Source organism: Panulirus ornatus, chromosome 29, assembly GCF_036320965.1.
Source record: "Panulirus ornatus isolate Po-2019 chromosome 29, ASM3632096v1, whole genome shotgun sequence".
Classification (NCBI taxonomy): domain Eukaryota; kingdom Metazoa; phylum Arthropoda; class Malacostraca; order Decapoda; family Palinuridae; genus Panulirus; species Panulirus ornatus.
Window position 1 is genome coordinate 419,698 of NC_092252.1, and position 25,512 is coordinate 445,209.

General features: G+C 40.8%; 2 protein-coding genes across 4 annotated transcripts in view; one reads left to right on the forward strand and one right to left on the reverse strand.

Moving 5' to 3' along the window:
• The window catches only part of LOC139757985 (acid phosphatase type 7), an 85,942-nt gene extending 79,960 nt beyond the window's left edge, over positions 1-5,982 (reverse strand). The window contains exon 1 of one of the 2 annotated variants that reach the window (XM_071678922.1): positions 5,852-5,978. In XM_071678922.1, the coding sequence (XP_071535023.1) occupies positions 5,852-5,902 (51 nt within the window). In that variant the 5' untranslated portion in view covers positions 5,903-5,978. Of the gene's footprint in view, positions 1-5,851 lie in introns of both variants that reach the window. The other variant, XM_071678923.1, reaches the window with a different exon arrangement.
• Positions 5,983-6,255: 273 nt separating this feature from the next.
• LOC139757986 (activator of 90 kDa heat shock protein ATPase homolog 1) overlaps positions 6,256-25,512 on the forward strand; it is an 80,834-nt gene continuing 61,577 nt past the window's right edge. For both annotated transcript variants that reach the window (XM_071678926.1, XM_071678927.1), the window contains exons 1-2: positions 6,256-6,475; positions 15,504-15,586. In XM_071678926.1, the coding sequence (XP_071535027.1) occupies positions 6,396-6,475; positions 15,504-15,586 (163 nt within the window). In that variant the 5' untranslated portion in view covers positions 6,256-6,395. The remainder of the gene's footprint in view (positions 6,476-15,503; positions 15,587-25,512) is intronic.

A 25,512-nucleotide genomic window follows, 5' to 3' on the forward strand; every position in this document is an offset into this window, starting at 1 on the left:
ACTCCAAAGTTGGTCTGAAACATGATTGATGAAATTTAGTTAGAGCAAATGTAAGGTAATGAGGATGGGCCTCAATATAATCATCATGTGGCAGTAAATAATCTTCAGGAACTTGTGTGTAAGAAGGAATTGGAAGTCAGCATCATCCCTAACTTACCGCCATAGTCTGACTTTAGCAGCACAGATAAGAGAAAAATGGTCTTATGACAAATTCTATAATAGCTTCAGAGTCTATGGATAAAGAAATATCTACCAAGATGTTCAAATCCTGAAGAATGCCAAAGGTAGAATATGTTGCTCGGATTTGGCAATAAAACCTAAAGAATGAATGATGGCGAATATATATATATATATATATATATATATATATATATATATATATATATATATATATATATATATATATATATACAATGTTGTATGGTTGCGAGGCGTGGGCTATGGATAGAGATGTGCGCAGGAGGATGGATGTGCTGGAAATGAGATGTTTGAGGACAATGTGTGGTGTGAGGTGGTTTGATCGAGTAAGTAACGTAAGGGTAAGAGAGATGTGTGGAAATAAAAAGAGCGTGGTTGAGAGAGCAGAAGAGGGTGTTTTGAAATGGTTTGGGCACATGGAGAGAATGAGTGAGGAGAGATTGACCAAGAGGATATATGTGTCGGAGGTGGAGGGAACGAGGAGAAGAGGGAGACCAAATTGGAGGTGGAAAGATGGAGTGAAAAAGATTTTGTGTGATCGGGGCCTGAACATGCAGGAGGGTGAAAGGAGGGCAAGAAATAGAGTGAATTGGAGTCATGTGGTATACAGGGGTTGACGTGCTGTCAGTGGATTGAAGCAAGGCATGTGAAGCGTCTGGGGTAAACCATGGAAAGCTGTGTAGGTATGTATATTTGCGTGTGTGGACGTGTGTATGTACATGTGTATGGGGGGGGGGGGGGTTGGGCCATTTCTTTCGTCTGTTTCCTTGCGCTACCTCGCAAACGCGGGAGACAGCGACAAAGTATAAAAAAAAAAAAAAAAAAAAATATATATATATATATATATATATATATATATATATATATATATATATATATATATATATATATACACACACATATATATATATATATATATATATATATATGTGTGTGTGTGTGTGTGTGTGTGTGTGTGTGTATTTATTCATTTGTTGTACTTTGTCGCAGTCTCCCGCGTTAGCGAGGTAGCACACCAGGAAATAGACGAATGGCCCAACCCACCCCATATATACATACATACACGTCCACACACGCAAATATACATACCTATACAATATACATACCTATACATCTCAACGTATACATATATATACACACATAGACATATACATATATACACACGTACATAATTCATAGTCTGCCTTTATTCATTCCATCGCCACCCCTCCACACATGAAATAACAACTCTCTCCCCCCTCATGTGCGCGAGATAGCACTAGGAAAAGACAATATAAATATATAAATATATATGTATATATGTATATATATATATATATATATATATATATATATATATATATATATATATATATATATATATATATATATATATATTGTCCCTGGGGATGGGGGAGAAAGAATACTTCCCACGTATTCCCTGCGTGTCGTAGAAGGCGACTAAAAGGGAAGGGAGCGGGGGGCTGGAAATCCTCCCCTCTCGTTTTTTTTTTTTTTTTAATTTTCCAAAAAAGGGAACAGAGAAGAGGGCCAGGTGAGGATATTCCCTCAAAGGCCCAGTCCTCGGTTCTTAACGCTACCTCGCTATCGCGGGAAATGGCGAATAGTTTGAAAAAAAAAATATATATATATATATATATATAAATTATATGGGAGGGTATTGATTGAGAGGGTGAAGGCATGTACAGAGCATCAGATTGGGGAAGAGCAGTGTGGTTTCAGAAGTGGTAGAGGATGTGTGGATCAGGTGTTTGCTTTGAAGAATGTATGTGAGAAATACTTAGAAAAGCAAATGGATTTGTATGTAGCATTTATGGATCTGGAGAAGGCATATGATAGAGTTGATAGAGATGCTCTGTGGAAGGTATTAAGAATATATGGTGTGGGAGGCAAGTTGTTAGAAGCAGTGAAAAGTTTTTATCGAGGATGTAAGGCATGTCTACGTGTAGGAAGAGAGGAAAGTGATTGGTTCTCAGTGAATGTAGGTTTGCGGCAGGGGTGTGTGATGTCTCCATGGTTGTTTAATTTGTTTATGGATGGGGTTGTTAGGGAGGTAAATGCAAGAGTTTTGGAAAGAGGGGCAAGTATGAAGTCTGTTGGGGATGAGAGAGCTTGGGAAGTGAGTCAGTTGTTGTTCGCTGATGATACAGCGCTGGTGGCTGATTCATGTGAGAAACTGCAGAAGCTGGTGACTGAGTTTGGTAAAGTGTGTGGAAGAAGAAAGTTAAGAGTAAATGTGAATAAGAGCAAGGTTATTAGGTACAGTAGGGTTGAGGGTCAAGTCAATTGGGAGGTGAGTTTGAATGAAGAAAAACTGGAGGAAGTGAAGTGTTTTAGATATCTGGGAGTGGATCTGGCAGTGGATGGAACCATGGAAGCGAAAGTGGATCATAGGGTGGGGGAGGGGGCGAAAATCCTGGGAGCCTTGAAGAATGTGTGGAAGTCGAGAACATTATCTGGGAAAGCAAAAATGGGTATGTTTGAAGGAATAGTGGTTCCAACAATGTTGTATGGTTGCGAGGCGTGGGCTATGGATAGAGTTGTGCGCAGGAGGATGGATGTGCTGGAAATGAGATGTTTGAGGACAATGTGTGGGGTGAGGTGGTTTGATCGAGTAAGTAACGTAAGGGTAAGAGAGATGTGTGGAAATAAAAAGAGCGTGGTTGAGAGAGCAGAAGAGGGTGTTTTGAAATGGTTTGGGCACATGGAGAGAATGAGTGAGGAAAGATTGACCAAGAGGATATATGTGTCGGAGGTGGAGGGAACGAGGAGAAGAGGGAGACCAAATTGGAGGTGGAAAGATGGAGTGAAAAAGATTTTGTGATCGGGGCCTGAACATGCAGGAGGGTGAAAGGAGGGCAAGGAATAGAGTGAATTGGAGCGATGTGGTATACCGGGGTTGACGTGCTGTCAGTGGATTGAATCAAGGCATGTGAAGCGTCTGGGGTAAACCATGGAAAGCTGTGTAGGTATGTATATTTGCGTGTGTGGACGTATGTATATACATGTGTATGGGGGGGGTTAGGCCATTTCTTTCGTCTGTTTCCTTGCGCTATATATATATATATATATATATATATATATATATATATATATATATATATATATATATATATATATATATATATATGATCCCTGGGGATAGGGGATTAAGAATACTTCCCACGTATTCCCTGCGTGTCGTAGAAGGCGACTAAAAGGGGAGGGAACGGGGGGATGGAAATCCTCCCCTCTCTTTTTTTTTTTTTTTTTTTTTCCAAAAGAAGGAACAGAGAATTGGGCCAGGTGAGGGTATTCCCTCAAAGGCCCAGTCCTCTGTTCTTAACGCTACCTCGCTAATGCGGGAAATGGCGAATAGTTTGAAAGAAAAAGAAAAGATATATATATATATATATATATATATATATATATATATATATATATATATATATATATTTTATTTTTTTATTATACATTGTCGCCGTCTCCCGCGTTTGCGAGGTAGCGCAAGGAAACAGACGAAAGAAATGCCCCCCCCCCCATACACATGTATATACATACGTCCACACACGCAAATATACATACCTACACAGCTTTCCATGGTTTACCCCAGACGCTTCACATGCCCTGCTTCAATCCACTGACAGCACGTCAACCCCGGTATACCACATCGCTCCAATTCACTGTATTCCTTGCCCTCCTTTCACCCTCCTGCATGTTCAGGCCCCGATCACACAAAATCTTTTTCACTCCATCTTTCCACCTCCAATTTGGTCTCCCTCTTCTCCTTGTTCCCTCCACCTCCGACACATATATCCTCTTGGTCAATCTTTCCTCACTCATCCTCTCCATGTGCCCAAACCACTTCAAAACACCCTCTTCTGCTCTCTCAACCACGCTCTTTTTATTTCCACACATCTCTCTTACCCTTACGTTACTCACTCGATCAAACCACCTCACACCACACATTGTCCTCAAACATCTCATTTCCAGCACATCCATCCTCCTGCGCACAACTCTATCCATAGCCCACGCCTCGCAACCATACAACATTGTTGGAACCACTATTCCTTCAAACATACCCATTTTTGCTTTCCGAGATAATGTTCTCGACTTCCACACATTCTTCAAGGCCCCCAGGATTTTCGCCCCCTCCCCCACCCTATGATCCACTTCCGCTTCCATGTTTCCATCCGCTGCCAGATCCACTCCCAGATATCTAAAACACTTCACTTCCTCCAGTTTTTCTCCATTCAAACTTACCTCCCAATTGACTTGACCCTCAACCCTACTGTACCTAATAACCTTGCTCTTATTCACATTTACTCTTAACTTTCTTCTTCCACACACTTTTCCAAACTCAGTCACCAGCTTCTGCAGTTTCTCACATGAATCAGCCACCAGCGCTGTATCATCAGCGAACAACAACTGACTCACTTCCCAAGCTCTCTCATCCCCAACAGACTTCATACTTGCCCCTCTTTCCAAAACTCTTGCATTTACCTCCCTAACAACCCCATCCATAAACAAATTAAACAACCATGGAGACATCACACACCCCTGCCGCAAACCTACATTCACTGAGAACCAATCACTTTCCTCTCTTCCTACACGTACACATGCCTTACATCCTCGATAAAAACTTTTCACTGCTTCTAACAACTTGCCTCCCACACCATATATTCTTAATACCTTCCACAGAGCATCTCTATCAACTCTGTCATATGCCTTCTCCAGATCCATAAATGCTACATACAAATCCATTTGCTTTTCTAAGTATTTCTCACATACATTCTTCAAAGCAAACACCTGATCCACACATCCTCTACCACTTCTGAAACCACACTGCTCTTCCCCAATCTGATGCTCTGTACATGCCTTCACCCTCTCAATCAATACCCTCCCATATAATTTACCAGGAATACTCAACAAACTTATACCTCTGTAACTTGAGCACTATATATATATATATATATATATATATATATATATATATATATATATATATATATATATATATATATATATATATGGTTTCAGAAGTGGTAGAGGATGTGTGGATCAGGTATTTGCTTTGAAAAATGTATGTGAGAAATACTTAGAAAAACAAATGGATTTGTATGTAGCATTTATGGATCTGGAGAAGGCTTATGATAGAGTTGATAGAGATGCTCTGTGGAAGGTATTAAGAATATATGGTGTGAAAGGCAAGTTGTTAGAAGCAGTATATATATATATATATATTTATATATATATATATATATATATATATATATATATATATATATATATATATATATATATATATATATATATATGCTTGGCACTCAATTCTGTGCGACAGCATTAGACTCTCCCACTTAAGTCATTCTATAACAAACTACCACTAACTCCCAAGTAGAAGTAAGAACCTTACCCCAGCCTCACACCTTTTCTCATGGAAATAACCTGACAAGCCCCAAACAACCGACCTTCTTACTCATCCTTAAGCTCCATCCCACCTGACATATACCCATCAGAAACCAAACTCCCCAATTAATCATGAGTCACACTTTCCTGTGTAAGCTCTAGACCTCATCCATTACAACAATAGTTCAAACATCATTTCAACATATCCCAAGGCCTTTCATGCACCATGATGCAACTACCAAAAAGAAATCGCAGGAACACTTACTATTAAGATGTCCTGCACTCTTTGCATGAAGACACAAGCCCAACAGAACATCACTTCATAACTTGTGGTCCTGACTGGTGAACTTGGCGCAATTCCTAACTGCTACAGAATAGAAAAGACGTCTGGGGAAGTATATATATATATATATATATATATATATATATATATATATATATATATATATATATATATATATATATATATATATATATACAATGTGTGTGTGTAATAATGATACTAGTAGTTTTAGTGAATGAAATCTCTTAGCGGATAATATTTTTTCCATAATCTACGATGCTTATATTTCTACTTTAAAGAGATATCTTTTCTGAATCGAAATTAACACATATTATGAGTATCTTCATTTTTAGAATTATCTTCGAGAACTTAGTGTTTGGTGGTATATTCTGGAATATTCTCGTTGTGTCGTCAGCTGGTTGAAGTAAACATTGGGCGACCGGCCACAGTCGCACACTTTAGGTTAAACTTCTGTTGACACGGGTTAATTGTGGCTCATCTAAGGTGATATTTTTAGTATTTCAGAATGGCCAAATGGGGGGAAGGTGACCCTAGATGGATCGTGGAGGAGCGACCGGACGCTACTAACGTTAATAACTGGCACTGGTGAGTGTAATGACCCACTTAACGGCATAAGATGGAAATTTTAAGTATTATGAAATTATGCATTGAATAACCTCAGAAATTTGGTAAATCTAGAGCCATAAGGCTCCTAATTTACCCACTTTATGTTCACTGTGTAAGTTATTAAGGTAATAAATTTGTTTACTTTAGTTGGCAAGGTGTATGGTCATCGGAGATTTTTCTCATGACACGTACTTGTCAACCTCATGAGCGGGATTGTTACGATGACAGTTTGACCCAAACCGCAAGTCGTCATAGATCATGCTCAAGGTTCATACCGTCATGTGTGAGATCCTGAATGGAAATGGGGAAGTGTACTTCAGAAGTTAAAAACCGAAATTGGATAAAGTCCCAGTTTAGAGGCACAAGAAAACCACCGTAGAAAGAAACTCATATTGGTAGACCCTCGATAACTTTTAGAAGTGGTTTGTGCCGGGGAGCTTTAGTAAGATGATATTTTTTATTGGTAATTATGGTTTAGCTCTGCATCGCTATTAGCTATGAATTTCGAGTGATTTTCTTCAAGGAATATTGTGTAGTTGGTGGATACTGTAATAGTTGAGATGGAATTTGAGCATTATATTTTATTGAACCATATTAGATAAATTAGTAGTAATATATCAGAAAATTTGAATTGATAAATTTAAGGTAGAGGTAATCTGTAGAATAGCTTAACTCTGAGGATTAACTGTGTTCTTTAGGGTTGGCCAACACTTCCCTACATTGGTTTCGGTTAGATCTGGTTTGGTGTAATAAGGTATTGTGTAGATAGGTTAAGTTTGTTTCAGACTTCATCAGGTAAATTACATTTTGTTTTGTTTTGTAGGGGTACATTATGCAAGGTTTACGTAAGTTACATTAGGTTAGGTTTATCTAAGTGTCTTAATATAAGGGGAAGAACTTTCTATAGATGCTGAAGTTTCAATAGATATTAGATGAACTGTTAATAGAAGTGTCTCATGTCATCTTTGAGGTTTTATTGTTTAGTGAATCCAGGAATGGTTGTGAAGTATGATTTGGAGCATTCATTTTATTGAATGATATTAGATAAGTCATCAAGGATGATGTATATCAGGGGGAATGTTGGGTTGATGAATGTAAAAGTAGGTTCAGTAATTAATTTGTGAAATATTATTAGAATCTGCAAAAATCTCACCAAGTAACTGAAATGATATTGGCAAGAAATGTATTAACATTATATGCATCTCTTGTGAAGTGCCTAGGGTAAACCATGGAAAGTTTTGTGGGGCCTGGATGTGGAAAGGGAGCTGTGGTTTCGGTGCATTATACGTGACCGCTAGAGACTGAGTGTGAACGAATGTGGCCTTTGTTGTCTTTTCCTAGTGCTACCTTGTGCACATGTGGGGGGGTGGGGGTTGTCATTTCATGTGTGGTAGGATGGCGACGGGAATGAATAAGGGCAGACAGTATGAATTATGTACATGTGTATATATGTATATGCCTGTGTATATATATGTATATGTCTGTGTGTATATATATGTATATGTTGAGATGTATAGGTATGTGTATGTGCTGTGTGTGGATGTGTATCTTTGTACATGTGTATGTGGGTGGGTTGGGCTATTCTTTCGTCTGTGTCCTTGCGCTACTTCGCTAACGTGGGTGACAGCGACAAAGTATAATAATGAAAATATATTGTTTGGGACTGCATGACCACATACTCTGTCAGCTGTTTCTTTATATCTAACTGGCCCCAGGCAGCTCATGAATGCGACATGGTTAGTTACACTAATCGCTACACCATGAAAGTCCATCATTATCACAGGACCTCTTTCTCAGAAAGAATCCGGGTGTTATTCAGGACCTCTTTCCAGGGGCTCCTGGAAGCTTGCATGTATTTTAAAGTATTAATGAACTGTGCATTATTCTATATATGACATAAACCACATATGCATAAATCAAGGAGTGTCAGAAGTGGAGGGAACATGGAGAATGGGGACACCAAATTGGAAATGGAAGGATGGAGCGAAAAGATTTTGCTTGATCAGGGCCTGAACAAGCACTGGGGTGAAAGGTGTGCATGGGATAGAGTGAATAGGAACAGTGCGATATACTGGGGTCAGTGTGCTGTCGCTGGACAGAACCAGGGCATGTGAAGTGTCTGGGGTAAACCAAGGAAAGCTTTTTTGGGCCTGGTTGTAAATAGGAGCTGTGGATTTGGTGCATGACACAGGCAGTTAGAGATGGATGTGAGTAGATGTGGCCTTTCTTCATCTGTTCCTGGTTTTACCTTACTAACATGATAAACAGCAATCAAGGATGAAATATATATATATATATATATATATATATATATATATATATATATATATATATATATATATATGGGGGAGAAAGAATACTTCCCACATATTCCCTGCATGTAGTAGAAGGGGACTGAGAGGGGAGGGAATGGGGGGCTGGAGATCCTCCCCTTTCGTTTTTAATTTTCCCAAAGAAGGAACAGAGAAGGGGGCCAAGTGAGGATATTTACTCTGAGGCTCAGTCCTCTGTTCTTAACGCTACCTTGCTAACATGGGAAATGGCGAATATGTATAAAATAAATATTTATTTTAGTTAGCATACTTTGTCGCTGTCTCCCACGTTAGCGAGGTAGCGCAAGGAAACAGGCGAAAGAATGGCCCAACCCACCCACATACACATGTATATACATACACGTCCACACATGCACATATACATACCTATACATTTCAACAGATACATATATACATAGACAGACATATACATATATACACATATGTACATAATAATGATAAATAATGCATATGTACATATATACATGTATGTACATAATTCATACTTGCTGCCTTTATTCATTCCCGTTGCCACCCTGCCACACAGGAAATGACACCCCCCCTCCCCCCACAAGTGCGCGAGGTAGCACTAGGAAAAGGCAACAAATGCCACATTCGTTCACACTCAGTCTCTAGCTGTCATGTATAATGCACCGAAACCGCAGCTCCCTTTCCACATCCAGACCCCTCAAGACTTTCCTTGGTTTACTCCAGAAGCTTCACATGCTCTGGTTCAGTCCATTGACAGCACGTCGACCCTGGTATACCACATTGTTCCAATTCTCTATATTCCTTAGATGCTTACCTTCCTGCTATGTTCAGGCCCCAATCGCCCAAAATCTTTTTCATTCCATCCTTCCACCTCCAGTTTGGTCTCCCACTTCTCCTTGTTCCCTCCACCTCTGACACATATATCCTCTTTGTCAATCTTTCCTCACTCATTCTCTCCATGTGACCAAACTATTTCAATACACCCTCTTCTGCTCTCTCAACCACACTCTTTTTATTACCACACATCTCTCTTACCCTTTCGTTACTTAGTCAATCAAACAACCTCACACCACATATTGTCCTCAAACATCTCATTTCCAGCACATCCACCCTCCTCTGCACAACTCTATGTGTTATTATACTTAATCGCCGTCTCCTGTGTCAGTGAGATAGCACAAGGAAACAGACAAGGAATGGCCTAACCCACCCACATACACATGTATATACATAAACACTCTTACATGCACATATACATACATATACATTTCAACATATACCTACATATACATTTCAACATATACCTACATATACATACGCAGAAGTATACATATATGCACATGTACATATTCATACTTGCTGCCCTCATCCATTCCCATTGCCACCCAGCCACACATGAAAATAGCATCCCCCCCAAGTGAGGTAGCACCAGGAAAAGACAAAAAAAAGGCCACATTTGTTCACACACAGTCTCTAGCTATCATGTGTAATGCAACAAAACCAGAGCTCCCTTTCCACATCCAAGCCCCACAGACCTTTCTATGGTCCACCCACCCCCAGCAAGGTAGCACCAAGAAAAGACAAAAAAGGCCACATTCATTCACACACAGTTTCTAGTTGTCATGCATAATGCACTGAAACTACAGCTCCCTTTCCACATCCAGGCCCCACAGATCTTTCTGGGGTTTACCCAAGATGCTTCACATGCCCTGGTTCAATCCATTGACAGCAGGTCAACCCAGGTATACCACATCATTCCAATTCAATATATTCCTTGCATGCCTTTCACCCTTCTGTATGTTCAGGCCCCGATTGCTCAAAATCCTTTTCACTCCATCCTTCCACCTCCAATTTTGGTCTCCCGCTTCTCCTTGTTCCCCCCACCTCTTACACATATATCCTTTTTGTCAATTTATCCTCACTCATTCTCTCCATATGTTCAAACCATTTCAACACACCCTCTTCTGCTATCTCAACCACACTCTTTTGATACCACACATCTCTCTTACCTGTTCATTACTTACTTGATCAAACCACCTTGCACCACATATTGCTCTCAAACATTTCATTTCCAACACATCCACCCACCTCTGTACAACCCAATCTATAGCCCATGCCTCACATCCATATAATGTTGGCACTACTATTCTTTCAAACATACCCATTTTTGACCTCCGACTTAATGTTCTCTATTTCCACACATATTTCATCACTCCCAAAACTTTTGACCCCTCCCCCACTGTATGACACTTCCCCTTATGGTTCCATTCACAGATATTTCATCACTCCCAGAACCTTTGCCACCTGCCCCACTGTATGACTCACTTCCTCTTCCATGGTTCCATTAGCTGCTAAGTCCAATTCCAGATAACTAAAATACTTCACTTCCTTCAACTTTTCTCCATTCAAACTCACATCCCAACTAACTTGTCCCTTAACCTTGCTGAACCTAATAACCTTGATCTTATTCACATTTACTCTCAACTTTTTCCTTTCACACACTTTTCTAAACTCAGTCACCAACTTCTGCAGTTTCTAATTCAAATCAGCAGCCAGTGCTATATCATTGGCAAACAAGAACTGACTTACTTCCCAGGCCCTCTTATCCCCAACAGACTGCATACTTGCCCCTCTCTCCAAAATTCCTGCATTTACCTCCCTAACCACCCCATCCATAAACAAATTGAAACCCATGGGGACATCACACACCCTTGCCACAGACCAACCTTCACTCATAACCAATCACTCTCTTCCTACTCGTACACATGTCTTACACCCTTGATGAAAACTCACTGCTTCTAGCAGCTTACTTCCCACACCGTATACTCTTAAGACCTTCCACAAAGCTTCTATCCACCCTATCATATTCCTTCTCCAGATCCATAAGTGCTAAATACATATCCATCTGTTTCTCTTAAGTATTTCTCACACACATTTTTCAAAGCAAACACCTAATCCACACATCCTCTCCCACTTCTGAAACCACACTGCTCCTCCCAATCTGATGCTCTGTACATGCCCTCCCCCTCACAATCGGTACCCTCCAATACAATTTTCCAAGAATACTCAACAGACTTATTCCTCTGTTGTTTGATCACTCACCTTTCTCCCCTTTGCCTTTGCACAGTGGCTAGGTTATGGTTCTGGAGAAAGCTTTTGATATGGTTGATAGATATACTTTGTAGAAGGACTTAAGATCCATGGTCCATACATACATTGAATAACCTTACCAACCAATCAGCAGTCACCCCCTTTCTTAATACATTCTGCAATACCATCCAAACCTGCTGCCTTGCCGGATTTCTTCTTCTGCAAGGCTTTCACCACCTCTTCTCTCTCCACCAAACTACTCTTCCTGACTCTCACTTTGCACACCGCCCCAACCAAAACAGTCCATTTCCTCTTCACCTCATTATCACCTGTTGTCACTTCCCCCTTGCCTCCTTCATTGATGCACCCATTTGTTCTCTTGTCTTATGCACGTTATTTACCTCCTTCCAAAACTACTTTTATTCTCCCTAAAGTTAATGATACTCTCTCACCCCAACTTTCATTTGCCCTCTTTTTCAACTCTTGCACCCTCTTATTGACCTCCTGCTGCTTTCTCTTATATATCTCCCTCATTTGCACTCCTCCCTTGCAAGTATCATCCAAATGCCTCTTTTTTCTTCTCTCTTCACCAAACCATTCTCCATGACTCTCTCACTTCACACACTACTCTTACCAAAACACCCTGTATCTCCCCTCAATCATCAAACACATTCAGCAAACCTTCAAAGTACTCACTCCATTTCCTCCTCACCTCATTACCACTGTTATCACTTCCCCCCTTGCCTCTTTCATTGATGCACCCATTGTTTTCTTGTCTTATGCACGTTATTTACCTCCTTCCAAAACAACTTTTATTCTCCCTAATGTTTAATGATACTCTTTCACCCCAACTCTCATTTACCCTCTTTTTCAACTCTTGCACCCTCCTATTGACCTCCTGCTGCTTCCTCTTATATATTTCCCAGTCATTTGCGCGCCTTCCTTACAAGTATCATCCATACACCTCTTTTTTCTTTCACTAGCAACTTTACTTCTTCATCCCACCAATCTCTGTCCTTTCTAATCTGCCCACCTCCCACCTTTCTCATGCCACATGCATCTCTTGCACATGCCATCACAGCTTCCCTAATTACATCCCATGCCTCACCCATTCCTCTCATGTCATTTGCTCTCACCTTTTGCCATTCTACACTCAATCTCTCCTGATACTTCCTCACACTCGTCTCCTTTTCAAGCTCACTCACTCTCATCTCCTTGACATTCTCTCACTGTCAGCACATTGACATCCAAAGGTCTCTCTTTTCCACCCCTATCAATTAAACACGTAATGTAATAATGCTCTTTGACGATCTCTTCTACTCACATACATACACGTGTATATCTCTTTTTAAACCATTTATTTCCCGTCACCTGTGTGTTCAGCACACAAATCTACAAGCTCTTCACCTTTTCCATTCACAGCATTGAATACCCAATGTACACCAGTTATACCCTCAACTGCTACTTTACTCATCTTCACATTTAAATCAACCATCACTAGTACCTGATCTTGTGTACCAAAATTGCTGACACTCACTCAGCTGCTCCCAAAAAACTTGCCTCTCATGATCTTTCTTCTCATGGCCAGGTGCATAAGCACCAATAATCACCCATCTCTCCATCCACTTTCAGTTTTACCCACATCAGTCTAGGATTTACTTCCTTACAATGTATCACACACTCCCTCAACTCCTGCTTCAGGAGTAGTGCTACTCCATCCTTAGCTCTTGTCCTCTCACCAACCCCTGACTTTACTCCCAAGATGTTTCTGAACTGTTCTTCTGCTGTACCTTTGAGCTCCGTTTCACTTGTTGCAAGAGCATCAAAGTTTCTTTCCTCAAACGTACTCTCTTTTTCTTCTCATCTTGGTTACATCCACACACATTAAGACACCTCAATCTGAGCCTTCAAGGAGGAGGATGAGCACTCCCAGCTTGATTCATTCTTTTGTTTCCTTGTTTAGAAATTTAAATACTAGAAGGGGAGGGTTTCCAGTCCCCAGCTTCTAGCCCCTTTAGTCACCTTCTACGACATATGGGAGAATATGTGGGAAGTATTCTTCGATATCCACTTGTTCCAATTTACTGATGGACTCTGCAGGTACATTTTTTGCATGTATAGGGAGGTCAGACATCATTTTTTTTCTCACTTGATATATGGAGCTGAGAATAAGCAAAAAACACTGAGTAATGCACATAGGGCTGGCAGTGATGATAGTTTGTAATAAACTGGTGCCAAGTGTCAGAGCCCAGCATGGGCAAGTGAGGTTAGGTGTGGTATTTTCCACTTGTAATGTCATGTTGCCACTCAAAACATTTTGCATTTTGGAGCATTTCAGATTTCAGATTTTTTGGATTAGGGATGCTCAACCTATATTTATTTGAAGTAGTCTCAGTGTTATAATTGTATTTTAGTTGACTTTTGTTCCTTTCTCTTTTTTTTTTTTGAACTCCTACATATACACACACAGTAGTGAAAGAATAAGCTATTATGAAATGTTTGGGAGAAAATTCATTTGATATAATGAATTTTGTGATGTTGTACTAGTTGTCCACGTTTCCCTTCCCTAGCTGCTGTGAACATGAGTAAGTCAATTGCCATGCTAGCAATAGCTTTCAGTACAACACTGGTAGCATTATGACTGTTTTAACTAATCTTTCTCAATAAATTACCATTTCTATAATTTCCCAGTGAAGCATTTGAAAGAGTATCATTTGTGAAGTCATCAGCCCTTTCATCTTCAAGGTATCATATTTTGCTGGATTCCCTCTTTTGGACCTGTCCACACTCTTAAGCTTTTGGTGTGAGGTTAGCCATATATTACTTTTCTATTTGCAACACCCAAGGGAGCTTATGACTGAAAGCTTGATTTGCATCACATAATTCTTATATATTTATTTATTTATTTTGCTTTGTCGCTGTCTCCCGCGCCTTCGAGGTAGCGCAAGGAAACTGACGAAAGAAATGGCCCAACCCACCCCCACACACATGCACACACGTCCACACACGCAAACATACACACTCACACATCCCAACGTACACACATATGTACACACACAGACACACACATATACACGCACACAATTCACACTGCCCCTACTCACCCCCATCGCCACCCCGCCACACATGGAATAACATCCCCCTCCCCCCTCATGTGCGCGAGGCAGCGCCAGGAAAAGACAACAAAGGCCCCATTCGCTCACACTCAGTCTCCAGCTGTCATGCAATAATGCCCGAAACCACAGCTCCCTTTCCACACTCAGGCCCCACAGAACTTTCCTCCCCTCCTTGTATTTCAACTTTCTAAAATGGGAAACATAATTCTTACCTTCACAGAAGTGCAAAGTTTGTCAGGCTCCCCAACCAAGTTTGAAGATTATATTTTCAGGCTAAGCTCATCTGATGGTTCATTTTTCATTTTTTTTTTTTTTTTTTAACATTTTTTTTTGTAGTACCACTGTTGCAAAATGTTCCAATTTGTGATGTGCTGAGGGGTGTAATGGTGAGGCTGCTGTACATGCATATTTATGTTATGTGAAGAACATGCAGAAATAGAGAAAGATTATTGCACTGCTATATGATTTATTGTAATGTGTTTTCTGTTTGTCTTTCTGAAGGTCAGAGAAAAATGCCAGTGGTTGGAGTAAAGAGAAACTTAAGTCACTTTTTGAGGACATGACTCTTGAAGAACCTGGATTAGGTAAGTTACATCATATAGTCTGGTTATTTGTTGTTAAGGGACTCTGCTTATAGGAGAGTGTGCCCAGTAAAGTATAATAATGTAAGGAATGATTCACCAGGAAATTGTAATGGTTTTAACATATTATCCCTAAAATGGCAGGTTTGGCTGGAAATTCCATCACCATGTGCACCATTGAATAGAAATTTTTCACATGAATTGATAGATTGGCCTGTGAATGTAAAAGAAAATACAGAAAAATTATATTACAGGTTGAGCATTCCTAATCTGAAATCCGAAACTTTTTGAGTGGTGACATGATGTCACAAGTGGAAAATACCACACCTGACCTCACTTGCCCATGCTGGACTCTGATGATGTTCTGTTGGTGCTAGTTTGCTATAAACCCATCGTCACTGCTGGACCTATGTGCATTAGTTTGTTTTTTCTTTTCTTATTCTCTGCTCTGCTTCAAAGAAATTGTTGAACATGTCATAAAGGCCTGTAGATAATGAGGCTCCAGTTGTTCATTCACTGACTGATAGTGCCATAACTGAATTAGTTTTAAATCAAAGTGGTCGTTATAAGAGATGTTGAAGACGACTTTGTTAGCACTGAAGAAAAAGTGCCTATAGATGACATGGTAAAAATGTGTGATGGACTTACTGAAGGACTAGAGCAGTGTGCATTCATAGCAGGACAAGAAATCATGTTAGTTGATAAAATCAGAGAGAGACTTCTAAGACAAATACCAGATAACTCTGGAGGAAGCATTTAAAAAAGCTAAGGTTGTGACACCTTAGTTTTCTGATGGTTCATTGTTACACAAACATTGTTTCATGTGCAAAATTCTTAAGAATATTGTATGAATTACCTTCAGGCTGTGTGTATAAGGTGTGTATGAAACATGAATGGATTTTGTGTTTAGACTTGAGTCCCATCCCCAAGATATCTCATTATCTATTATCCTTCATGACAGATATGGAAAATAGAATGGTATGGAAACAAATAGGTTAGAGCTGAGGCATACCTCAACGTTTCAACTGTTCAGCAGCATTCCTTAGGAGATACTGATTCCAGCATTCAGCAAGTGATGGTCACCCAGTCGGATGTCTTGTTGTGTCACTTTCTGATTGGATCGCTTTTCCTGCACGAGGGCCTAAGTAAATAAATATGAAATACATTAGAAATGGCTTACATCACTACCAAAGACAACGTTAACACAAGGCCTGGGTTCATCTGTTGGCCATGTCAGGCAGCAGAGATTGCTGTGAATGAGTGGAGGTAGCAGGACAAGTGACCCAATCAGAGAGCAACATGCCAAGGTGTCTTGACTGAGTGACCATCCTTGCTGGGGAATACGGCCCTGCTGAATGCTGGAATCAGCATCTCCTGAGGAACTCCGTTGCATGGTCAAAATGTTGAGGTATGTCTCAGCTCCAACCCTTTGTTTCCATACCATTTCCCATAACATATTATGTATATATAAATACTCCAAAAGCTGAAACACTTCTGGTCCCAGGCATTTTGGATAAGGGATACTCAACCTGTACTGCCTTTGAGCTAGCCTGGTGGAGTGCTGAGTAAGTAGGAGGAAGGATGGGGTTGACACTTCTGACAACATGAGTGCTCTTATTTTTTACACAGGCACAGCATTTGTGGTGAATAACATGAATATATGTGGAAATATTACACTTGCATACCAAGAATGCAAGAGTTTTGGAAAGAGGGGCAAGTATGCAGTTTGTTGTGGATGTGAGAGCTTGGGAAGTGAGTCAATTGTTGTTCGCTGATGATACAGCGCTGGTGGCTGATTCATGTGAGAAACGGCAGAAGCTGGTGACTGAGTTTGGTAAAGTGTGTGAAAGAAGAAAGTTAAGAGTTAATGTGAATAAGAGCAAGGTTATTAGGTACAGTAGGGTTGAGGGTCAAGTCAGTTGGCAGTAGGGTTGAGGGTCAAGTCAATTGGGAGGTAAAGTTGAATGGAAAAAAACTGGAGGAAGTAAAGTGTTTTAGATATCTGGGAGTGGATCTGGCAGCAGATGGAACCATGGAAGCGGAAGTGAATCATAGGGTGGGGAAGGGGGCGAAAATTCTGGGAGCCTTGAAGAATGTTTGGAAGTCGAGAACATTATCTCGGAAAGCAAAAATGGGTATGTTTGAAGGAATAGTGGTTCCAACAGTGTTGTATGGTTGCGAGGCGTGGGCTATGGATAGAGTTGTGCGTAGGAGGGTGGATGTGCTGGAAATGAGATGTTTGAAGACAGTATGTGGTGTGAGGTGGTTTGATCGAGTAAGTAATGTAAGGGTAAGAGAGATGTGTGGAAATAAAAAGAGTATGGTTGAGAGAGCAGAAGAGGGTGTTTTGAAATAGTTTGGTCACATGGAGAGAATGAGTGAGGAAAGATTGACCTAGAGGATATATGTGTCTGAGGTGGAGGGAATGATGGGAAAGATGGAGTGAAAAAGATTTTGAGTGATTGGGGCCTGAACATGCAGGAGGGTGAAAGGCGTGCAAGGAATGGAGTGAATTGGAATGATGTGGTATACCGGGGCCGACATGCTGTCAATGGATTGAACCAGGGCATGTGAAGTGTCTGGGGTAAATCATGGAAAGTTGTGTGGGGCCTGGATGTGGAAAGGGAGCTGTGGTTTCGGTGCATTATTTCATGACAGCTAGAGACTGAGTGTGAACGAATGGGGCCTTTGTTGTCTTTTCCTAGTGCTACCTCGCACACATGAGGGGGGAGGGGGTTGTTATTCCATGGGTGGCGAGGTGGCGATGGGAATAAAGGCAGACAATGAATTATGTACATGTGTATATATGTATATGTCTGTGTGTGTATATATATGTATACACTGAGTTGTATAGGTATATATATTTGCGTGTATGGACGTGTATGTATATACATGTGTATGTGGGTGGGTTGGGCCATTCTTTCTTCTGTTTCCTTGCGCTACCTCGCTAACGCGGGAGACAGCGACAAAGTAAAATAAATCAATAAAAACCATAAAAACCAAGAATAAGTGAGAGGAAGGGGTATGGCTGGCAGGAGTAGGCTGATCCAGAGGGAAGGACAAGAAGAGTATGTTTGTTTGTATTGTACTTCACCCATATTTCTTTTTTAGGTATAGCATTGCTGGTGAATAATATGAGTATAAGTGGAAATGTTACACCTTGCACTGTAAAAATGAGTGGGATGAGTTATTGCCAGTATTTTCAGTCTAGTACTTTCTCACCTTGAGTTAAGAATGAACATGGAGATCCTGTTTATTTGTATCAAACTCTATTCTTATTTCTTACAGAGGCTCAGCAGTAGTGGTGAATTACAAGATCATTTTTATTTTCTTTCCCCAGGAACCCCCTTTTGTGAATTGATACCAATATATGGAGAAATTTTACACAAAAAAATTATACTGTAGTAGTAGATATCAACAAAGCATTTGACAATGTACCAACATATCCTCATATAAAAGATACTTGATAAACTTCACCCTTCACAAAAACAACATGAAGGATTAACCAGTTTCATAGATGGCCAACAAACATTTAAAGAGGCTTCACCTTCAGAACCCGTAAACTCTACTGTGGAGTTCCTTAAGGAGCACATCTTTCTCCAACCTTCTCCAGTTTCTTCCTACAAGACCTCTCTACTTCTCCCACAGGCCACAATGTGAAAGACCTAACATGTGCAATTACATTTTGACACCCAGACACTACTCATGCTAGAACATACATGTGCACCTTTATATCGGACAGTTAGAACATTGGTTCATCAGAATAAAATGTCTGCATCCCCACAGTAATCCATTATTTCCCTCAACCCCAGACAAACACAAATACAACTTGCACCTTCCCAAAACCCAGAATGATCAGTCATTTCCATGCCACAGAACTCCATCCTTGGTATCACATATGACACTTGATATATACACCCCACTCAACAAATATCAGCAAATGCCTTCTGCACATTTGCTGGCACCCGTTTTGGACAAGGAAAAGAATCCCACATGTTCCACGTTATCCATATTATCAAAATAAACACCAGAATTGCAAACCACTCAAAACAATGGCTGGCTGGATGGCAACCACAAGCACTTGCCACAGTGAAACAAATGTGCTTCCCATATAGTCTTGCCTCAGTATGCTCTGCACCCATTTTTTGCAGTGGTCCTAGTCCTTTCCCTTGCCAACCAAACCATAACTAACCACTGACCCCTAAAGTAGAAACAGAAAACTTGTACTTTGTTCACACTTGTACTAATCTGTGCTCACAGATTACCCCCTCCCCCAAAAAAAAGAACATTGACATGCTCACAGTAATGATTGATAAAGCACTAAATAACTGCCCTCCTTACCTAACTTGCACCTTCCCAAAACCCAGAATGGTCAGTCATTTCCATGAAACAGAACTCCAGCCATTCTTGGTATCACATATGACACACATGATATATACACCACACTCGACAAATATAAACAAATGCCCTCTGAAGATTTGCTGGCACCCATTTTGGACAAGGAAAAGAATCCCACATGAAACCACTCAAAACAATGATTAACAGGATGGCAACCAGAAGAACTCACGACAGTGAAATGAATATGCTTCCCATATAGTTTCGCTTCAATGTGCTCTGCACCCATTTTTTGTGATGGTCCTAGTCCTTTCCCTTGCCAACCAAAGCATAGCTAACCACTGACCCCCAAAGTAAAAACAGAATACTTATGCCTACTTCACACTTGTACTAATCAGTCCTCATAGATTCCCCCCTTCCACCAAACAAACATGACCTTGACATGCTCACAGTAATGACTGAAGAAGCACGAATTAACTGCCCTCCTGACCAAGTCTTGAATCCCCATGCTCACACACACACATGCATCTACCCATCTTAAACTATACTACTCAGGCATGTGTAAGTGATTCTTTCTCCATCTGTGTTCTGAAAGCATCTTTTCTCAACACTATTGCTAACACAGATTCAGTGCATCACAACCCTTCATACTGGTGATGTGACTTTCATTCTGAAGACATTAAGTACTTACATCTTAATCATCCTACATTCACTTCACACATAAAACTACATATCCCTATACATCTTGAACTTTGCTCTTGTCTGGTGGACATGGCCAGGTTCCTATATATTGTGAGAGGTCCATAGAAGGGATTTCTGGGGCACAAAAATAAGTATTACACTACACATACCAAACTACACTGTGCACTACAGTACTTCATAAAATGGTTCTTTGCAGTCAAAATATACCTGGGAACATTCAAGCTATTAACTATCATCTTTTACTAAAGTTCTCCATCACTCTAGGATTATTATATATTTTATTATACTTTGTCGCTGTCTCCCGCGTTAGTGAGGCAGCGCAAGGAAACAGACGAAAGAATGGCCCAACCCACCCACATACACATGTATATACATAAATGCCCACACACGCACATATACATACCTGTACACTTCAATGTATACATTCATATACATATATACACATGTACATGTTCATACTTGCTGCCTTCATCCATTCCCGTCGCCACCCCGTCACACATGAAATGGCACTCCCCTCCCCCCACGTGTGTGCAAGGTAGTGCTAGGAAAAGACAGCAAAGGCCACATTCATTCACACTCAGTCTCTAGCTGTCATGTGTAATGCACTGAAACCACAGCTCCCTTTTCACATCCAGGCTCCACAAAACTTTCCGTGGTTTACCCCAGACACTTCACATACCCTGGTTCAATCCAATGACGGCACATCGACCCTGGTATAACACATCGTTCTAATTCACTCTATTCCTTTCATGCCTTTCACCCTTCTGTATGTTCAGGCCTTGATCGCTCAAAATCTTTTTCACTCCATCCTTCCACCTTCAATTTGGTCTCCCACTTCTGGTTCCCTCCATCTCTGACACATATATCCTCTTTGCCAGTCTTTCCTCACTTATTCTTTCTATGTGACCAAACCATTTCAAAACACCCTCTTCTGCTCTCTCAACCACACTCTTTTTATTACCACACATCTCTCTTACCCTTTCATTACTTACTCGATCAAGCCACCTCACACCACATATTGTCCTCAAACATCTCATTTCTAACACATCCACCCTCCCCCACACAACCCTATCTATAGCCCATGCCTTGCAACCATATAACATTGTTGGAACTACTTTTCCTTCAAACATATCCATTTTTGCTCTCCAAGATAACATTCTCACCTTCCACACATTCTTCAACGCTCTTAGATCCTTTGCCCCTTCCCCCACCCTGTAATTCACTTCTGCTTCCATGGTTTCATCTGCTGCTAAATTCACTCCCAGATATCTAAAACACCACTTCCTCCAGTTTTTCTCTGTTCAAACTTACCTCCCAATTAACTTGTCCCTCAACCCATCTGAGCCTAATAACCTTGCTCTTATTCACATTTACTCTTAGCTTTCTTCTTTCACCCTAGGATTACATGAAGGAAAATCAAGGGTAGTTGTCTCATAACCTCTGAGTATGAGGGTGCTGGGGTCCTATGCTGTCCTCCATCCTCTTTACTCCTAATATAACTCTCTGAATCACTTATTTCTTCAAATTTCACCTGTTATTCATCTTCACTTTCCTTAGCTATTGATCAGTATTATTAAGTGTTCCTCCCCATCTCTTCAGGTATCCAAAAGTCCACATATTTTTTTCGGGGTCAGAAGTTGATAGGCATGCACCTACGGGGTTGAGTGTAGGGTTACTGAGAGCAGTTTTTTTCTGTGATTACATAGTGATAGATGTAGAACTTTCTAGGCCTCTAATGTGAATGTAAATCAGCTGGATACTTAAACGGGTGGACAAGTAAAATTGTCATGCTACGATTGCTGCCATCCATGGTCAGATCATCAGTTGATGGTAGCCATCATATATTCATTTTTTTATCTATTTATTTTTTTTTAAGGAGTATAAAAAGATGTTTTGGAAGGAGGTAAATAAAGTGCATAAGACAAGGGAACAAATGGGAACTTCAGTGAAGGGGGAAAATGGGGAGGTGATAACAAGTAGTGGTGATGTGAGAAGGAGATGGAGTGAGCATTTTGAAGGTTTGTTGAATGTGTTTGATGATAGAGTGGCAGATATAGGGTGTTTTGGTCGAGATGGTGTGCAAAGTGTAAGGGTTAGGGAAAATGATTTGGTAAATAGAGAAGAGGTAGTAAAAGCTTTGCGGAAGATGAAAGCCAGCAAGGCAGCGGGTTTGGATGACATTGCAGTGGAATTTATTAAAAAAAGGGGGTGACTGCATTGTTGACTGGTTGGTAAGGTTATTTAATGTATGTAATGTAATGTATGTATGGAAAAAGGTGAGAACAATGGAAGTAAGGGGAGTGGGGGAGGAATGGGATGTATTTAGGGAATCAGTGATGGATTGCACAAAAGATGCTTGTGGCATGAGAAGAGTGGGAGGTGGGTTGATTAGAAAGGGTAATGAGTGGTGGGGTGAAGAAGTAAGATTATTAATGAAAGAGAAGAGAGAGGCATTTGGACGATTTTTGCAGGGAAAAAATGCAATTGAGTGGGAGATGTATAAAAGAAAGAGACAGGAGGTCGAGAGAAAGGTGCAAGAGGTGAAAAAGAGGGCAAATGAGAGTTGGGGTGAGAGAGTATCATTAAATTTTAGGGAGAATAAAAAGATGTTCTGGAAGGAGGTAAATAAAGTGCGTAAGACAAGGGAGGAAATGGGAACTTCAGTGAAGGGCGCAAATGGGGAGGTGATAACAAGTAGTGGTGATGTGAGAAGGAGATGGAGTGAGTATTTTGAAGGTTTGTTGAATGTGTTTGATGATAGAGTGGCAGATATAGGGTGTTTTGGTCGAGGTGGTGTGCAAAGTGAGAGGGTTAGGGAAAATGATTTGGTAAACAGAGAAGAGGTAGTAAAAGCTTTGCGGAAGATGAAAGCCGGCAAGGCAGCAGGTTTGGATGGTATTGCAGTGGAATTTATTAAAAAATGGGGTGATTGTATTATTGACTGGTTGGTAAGGTTATTTAATGTATGTATGACTCATGGTGAGGTGCCTGAGGATTGGCGGAATGCGTGCATAGTGCCAATGTACAAAGGCAAAGGGGATAAGAGTGAGTGCTCAAATTACAGACGTATAAGTTTGTTGAGTATTCCTGGTAAATTATATGGGAGGGTATTAATTGAGAGGGTGAAGGCATGTACAAGAGCATCAGATTGGGGAAGAGCAGTGTGGCTTCAGAAGTGGTAGAGGATGTGTGGATCAGGTGTTTGCTTTGAAGAATGTACGTGAGAAATACTTAGAAAAGGAAATGGATTTGTATGTAGCATTTATGGATCTGGAGAAGGCATATGATAGAGTTGATAGAGATGCTCTGTGGAAGGTATTAAGAATATATGGTGTGGGAGGCAAGTTGTTAGAAGCGGTGAAAAGTTTTTATTGAGGATGTAAGGCATGTGTACGTGTAGGAAGAGAGGAAAGTGATTGGTTCTCAGTGAATGTAGGTTTGCGGCAGGGGTGTGTGATGTCTCCATGGTTGTTTAATTTGTTTATGGATGGGGTTGTTAGGGAGGTAAATGCAAGAGTTTTGGAAAGAGGGGCAAGTATGAAGTCTGTTGTGGATGAGAGAGCTTGGGAAGTGGGTCAGTTGTTGTTCGCTGATGATACAGCGCTGGTGGCTGATTCATGTGAGAAACTGCAGAAGCTGGTGACTGAGTTTGGTAAAGTGTGTGAAAGAAGAAAGTTAAGAGTAAATGTGAATAAGAGCAAGGTTATTAGGTACAGTAGGGTTGAGGGTCAAGTCAATTGGGAGGTAAGTTTGAATGGAGAAAAACTGGAGGAAGTAAAGTGTTTTAGATATCTGGGAGTGGATCTGGCAGTGGATGGAACCATGGAAGCAGAAGTGGATCATAGGGTGGGGGAGGGGGGCGAAAATTCTGGGAGCCTTGAAGAATGTGTGGAAGTCGAGAACATTATCTCGGAAAGCAAAAATGGGTATGTTTGAAGGAATAGTGGTTCCAACATTGTTGTATGGTTGTGAGGCGTGGGCTATGGATAGAGTTGTGCGCAGGAGGATGGATGTGCTGGAAATGAGATGTTTGAGGACAATGTGTAGTGTGAGGTGGTTTGATCGAGTAAGTAACGTAAGGGTAAGAGAGATGTGTGGAAATAAAAAGAGCGTGGTTGAGAGAGCAGAAGAGGGTGTTTTGAAATGGTTTGGGCACATGGAGAGAATGAGTGAGGAAAGATTGACCAAGAGGATATATGTGTCAGAGGTGGAGGGAACGAGGAGAAGTGGGAGACCAAATTGAAGGTGGAAAGATGGAGTGAAAAAGATTTTGTGTGATTGGGGCCTGAACATGCAGGAGGGTGAAAGGCGGGTAAGGAATAGAGTGAATTGAATCGATGTTGTATACCGAGGTTGACGTGCTGTCAGTGGATTGAATCAGGGCATGTGAAGCGTCTGGGGTAAACCATGGAAAGCTGAGTAGGTATGTATATTTGCGTGTGTGGACGTATGTATATACATGTGTATGGGGGTGTTTTGGGCCATTTCTTTCGTCTGTTTCCTCGCGCTACCTCGCAAACGCGGGAGACAGCGACAAAGGAAAAAAAAAAGACTCATGGTAAGGTGCCTGAGGATTGGCAGAATGCTTGCATAGTGCCACTGTACAAAGGCAAAGGGGATAAAAGTGACTGCTCAAATTACAGAGGTATAAGTTTGTTGAGTATTCCTGGTAAATTATATGGGAGGGTATTGATTGAGAGGGTGAAGGCATGTACAGAGCATCAGATTGGGGAAGAGCAGTGTGGTTTCAGAAGTGGTAGAGGATGTGTGGATCAGGTGTTTGCTTTGAAGAATGTGAGAAATACTTAGAAAAGCAAATGGATTTGTATGTAGCATTTATGGATCTGGAGAAGCCATATGATAGAGTTGATAGAGATGCTCTGTGGAAGGTA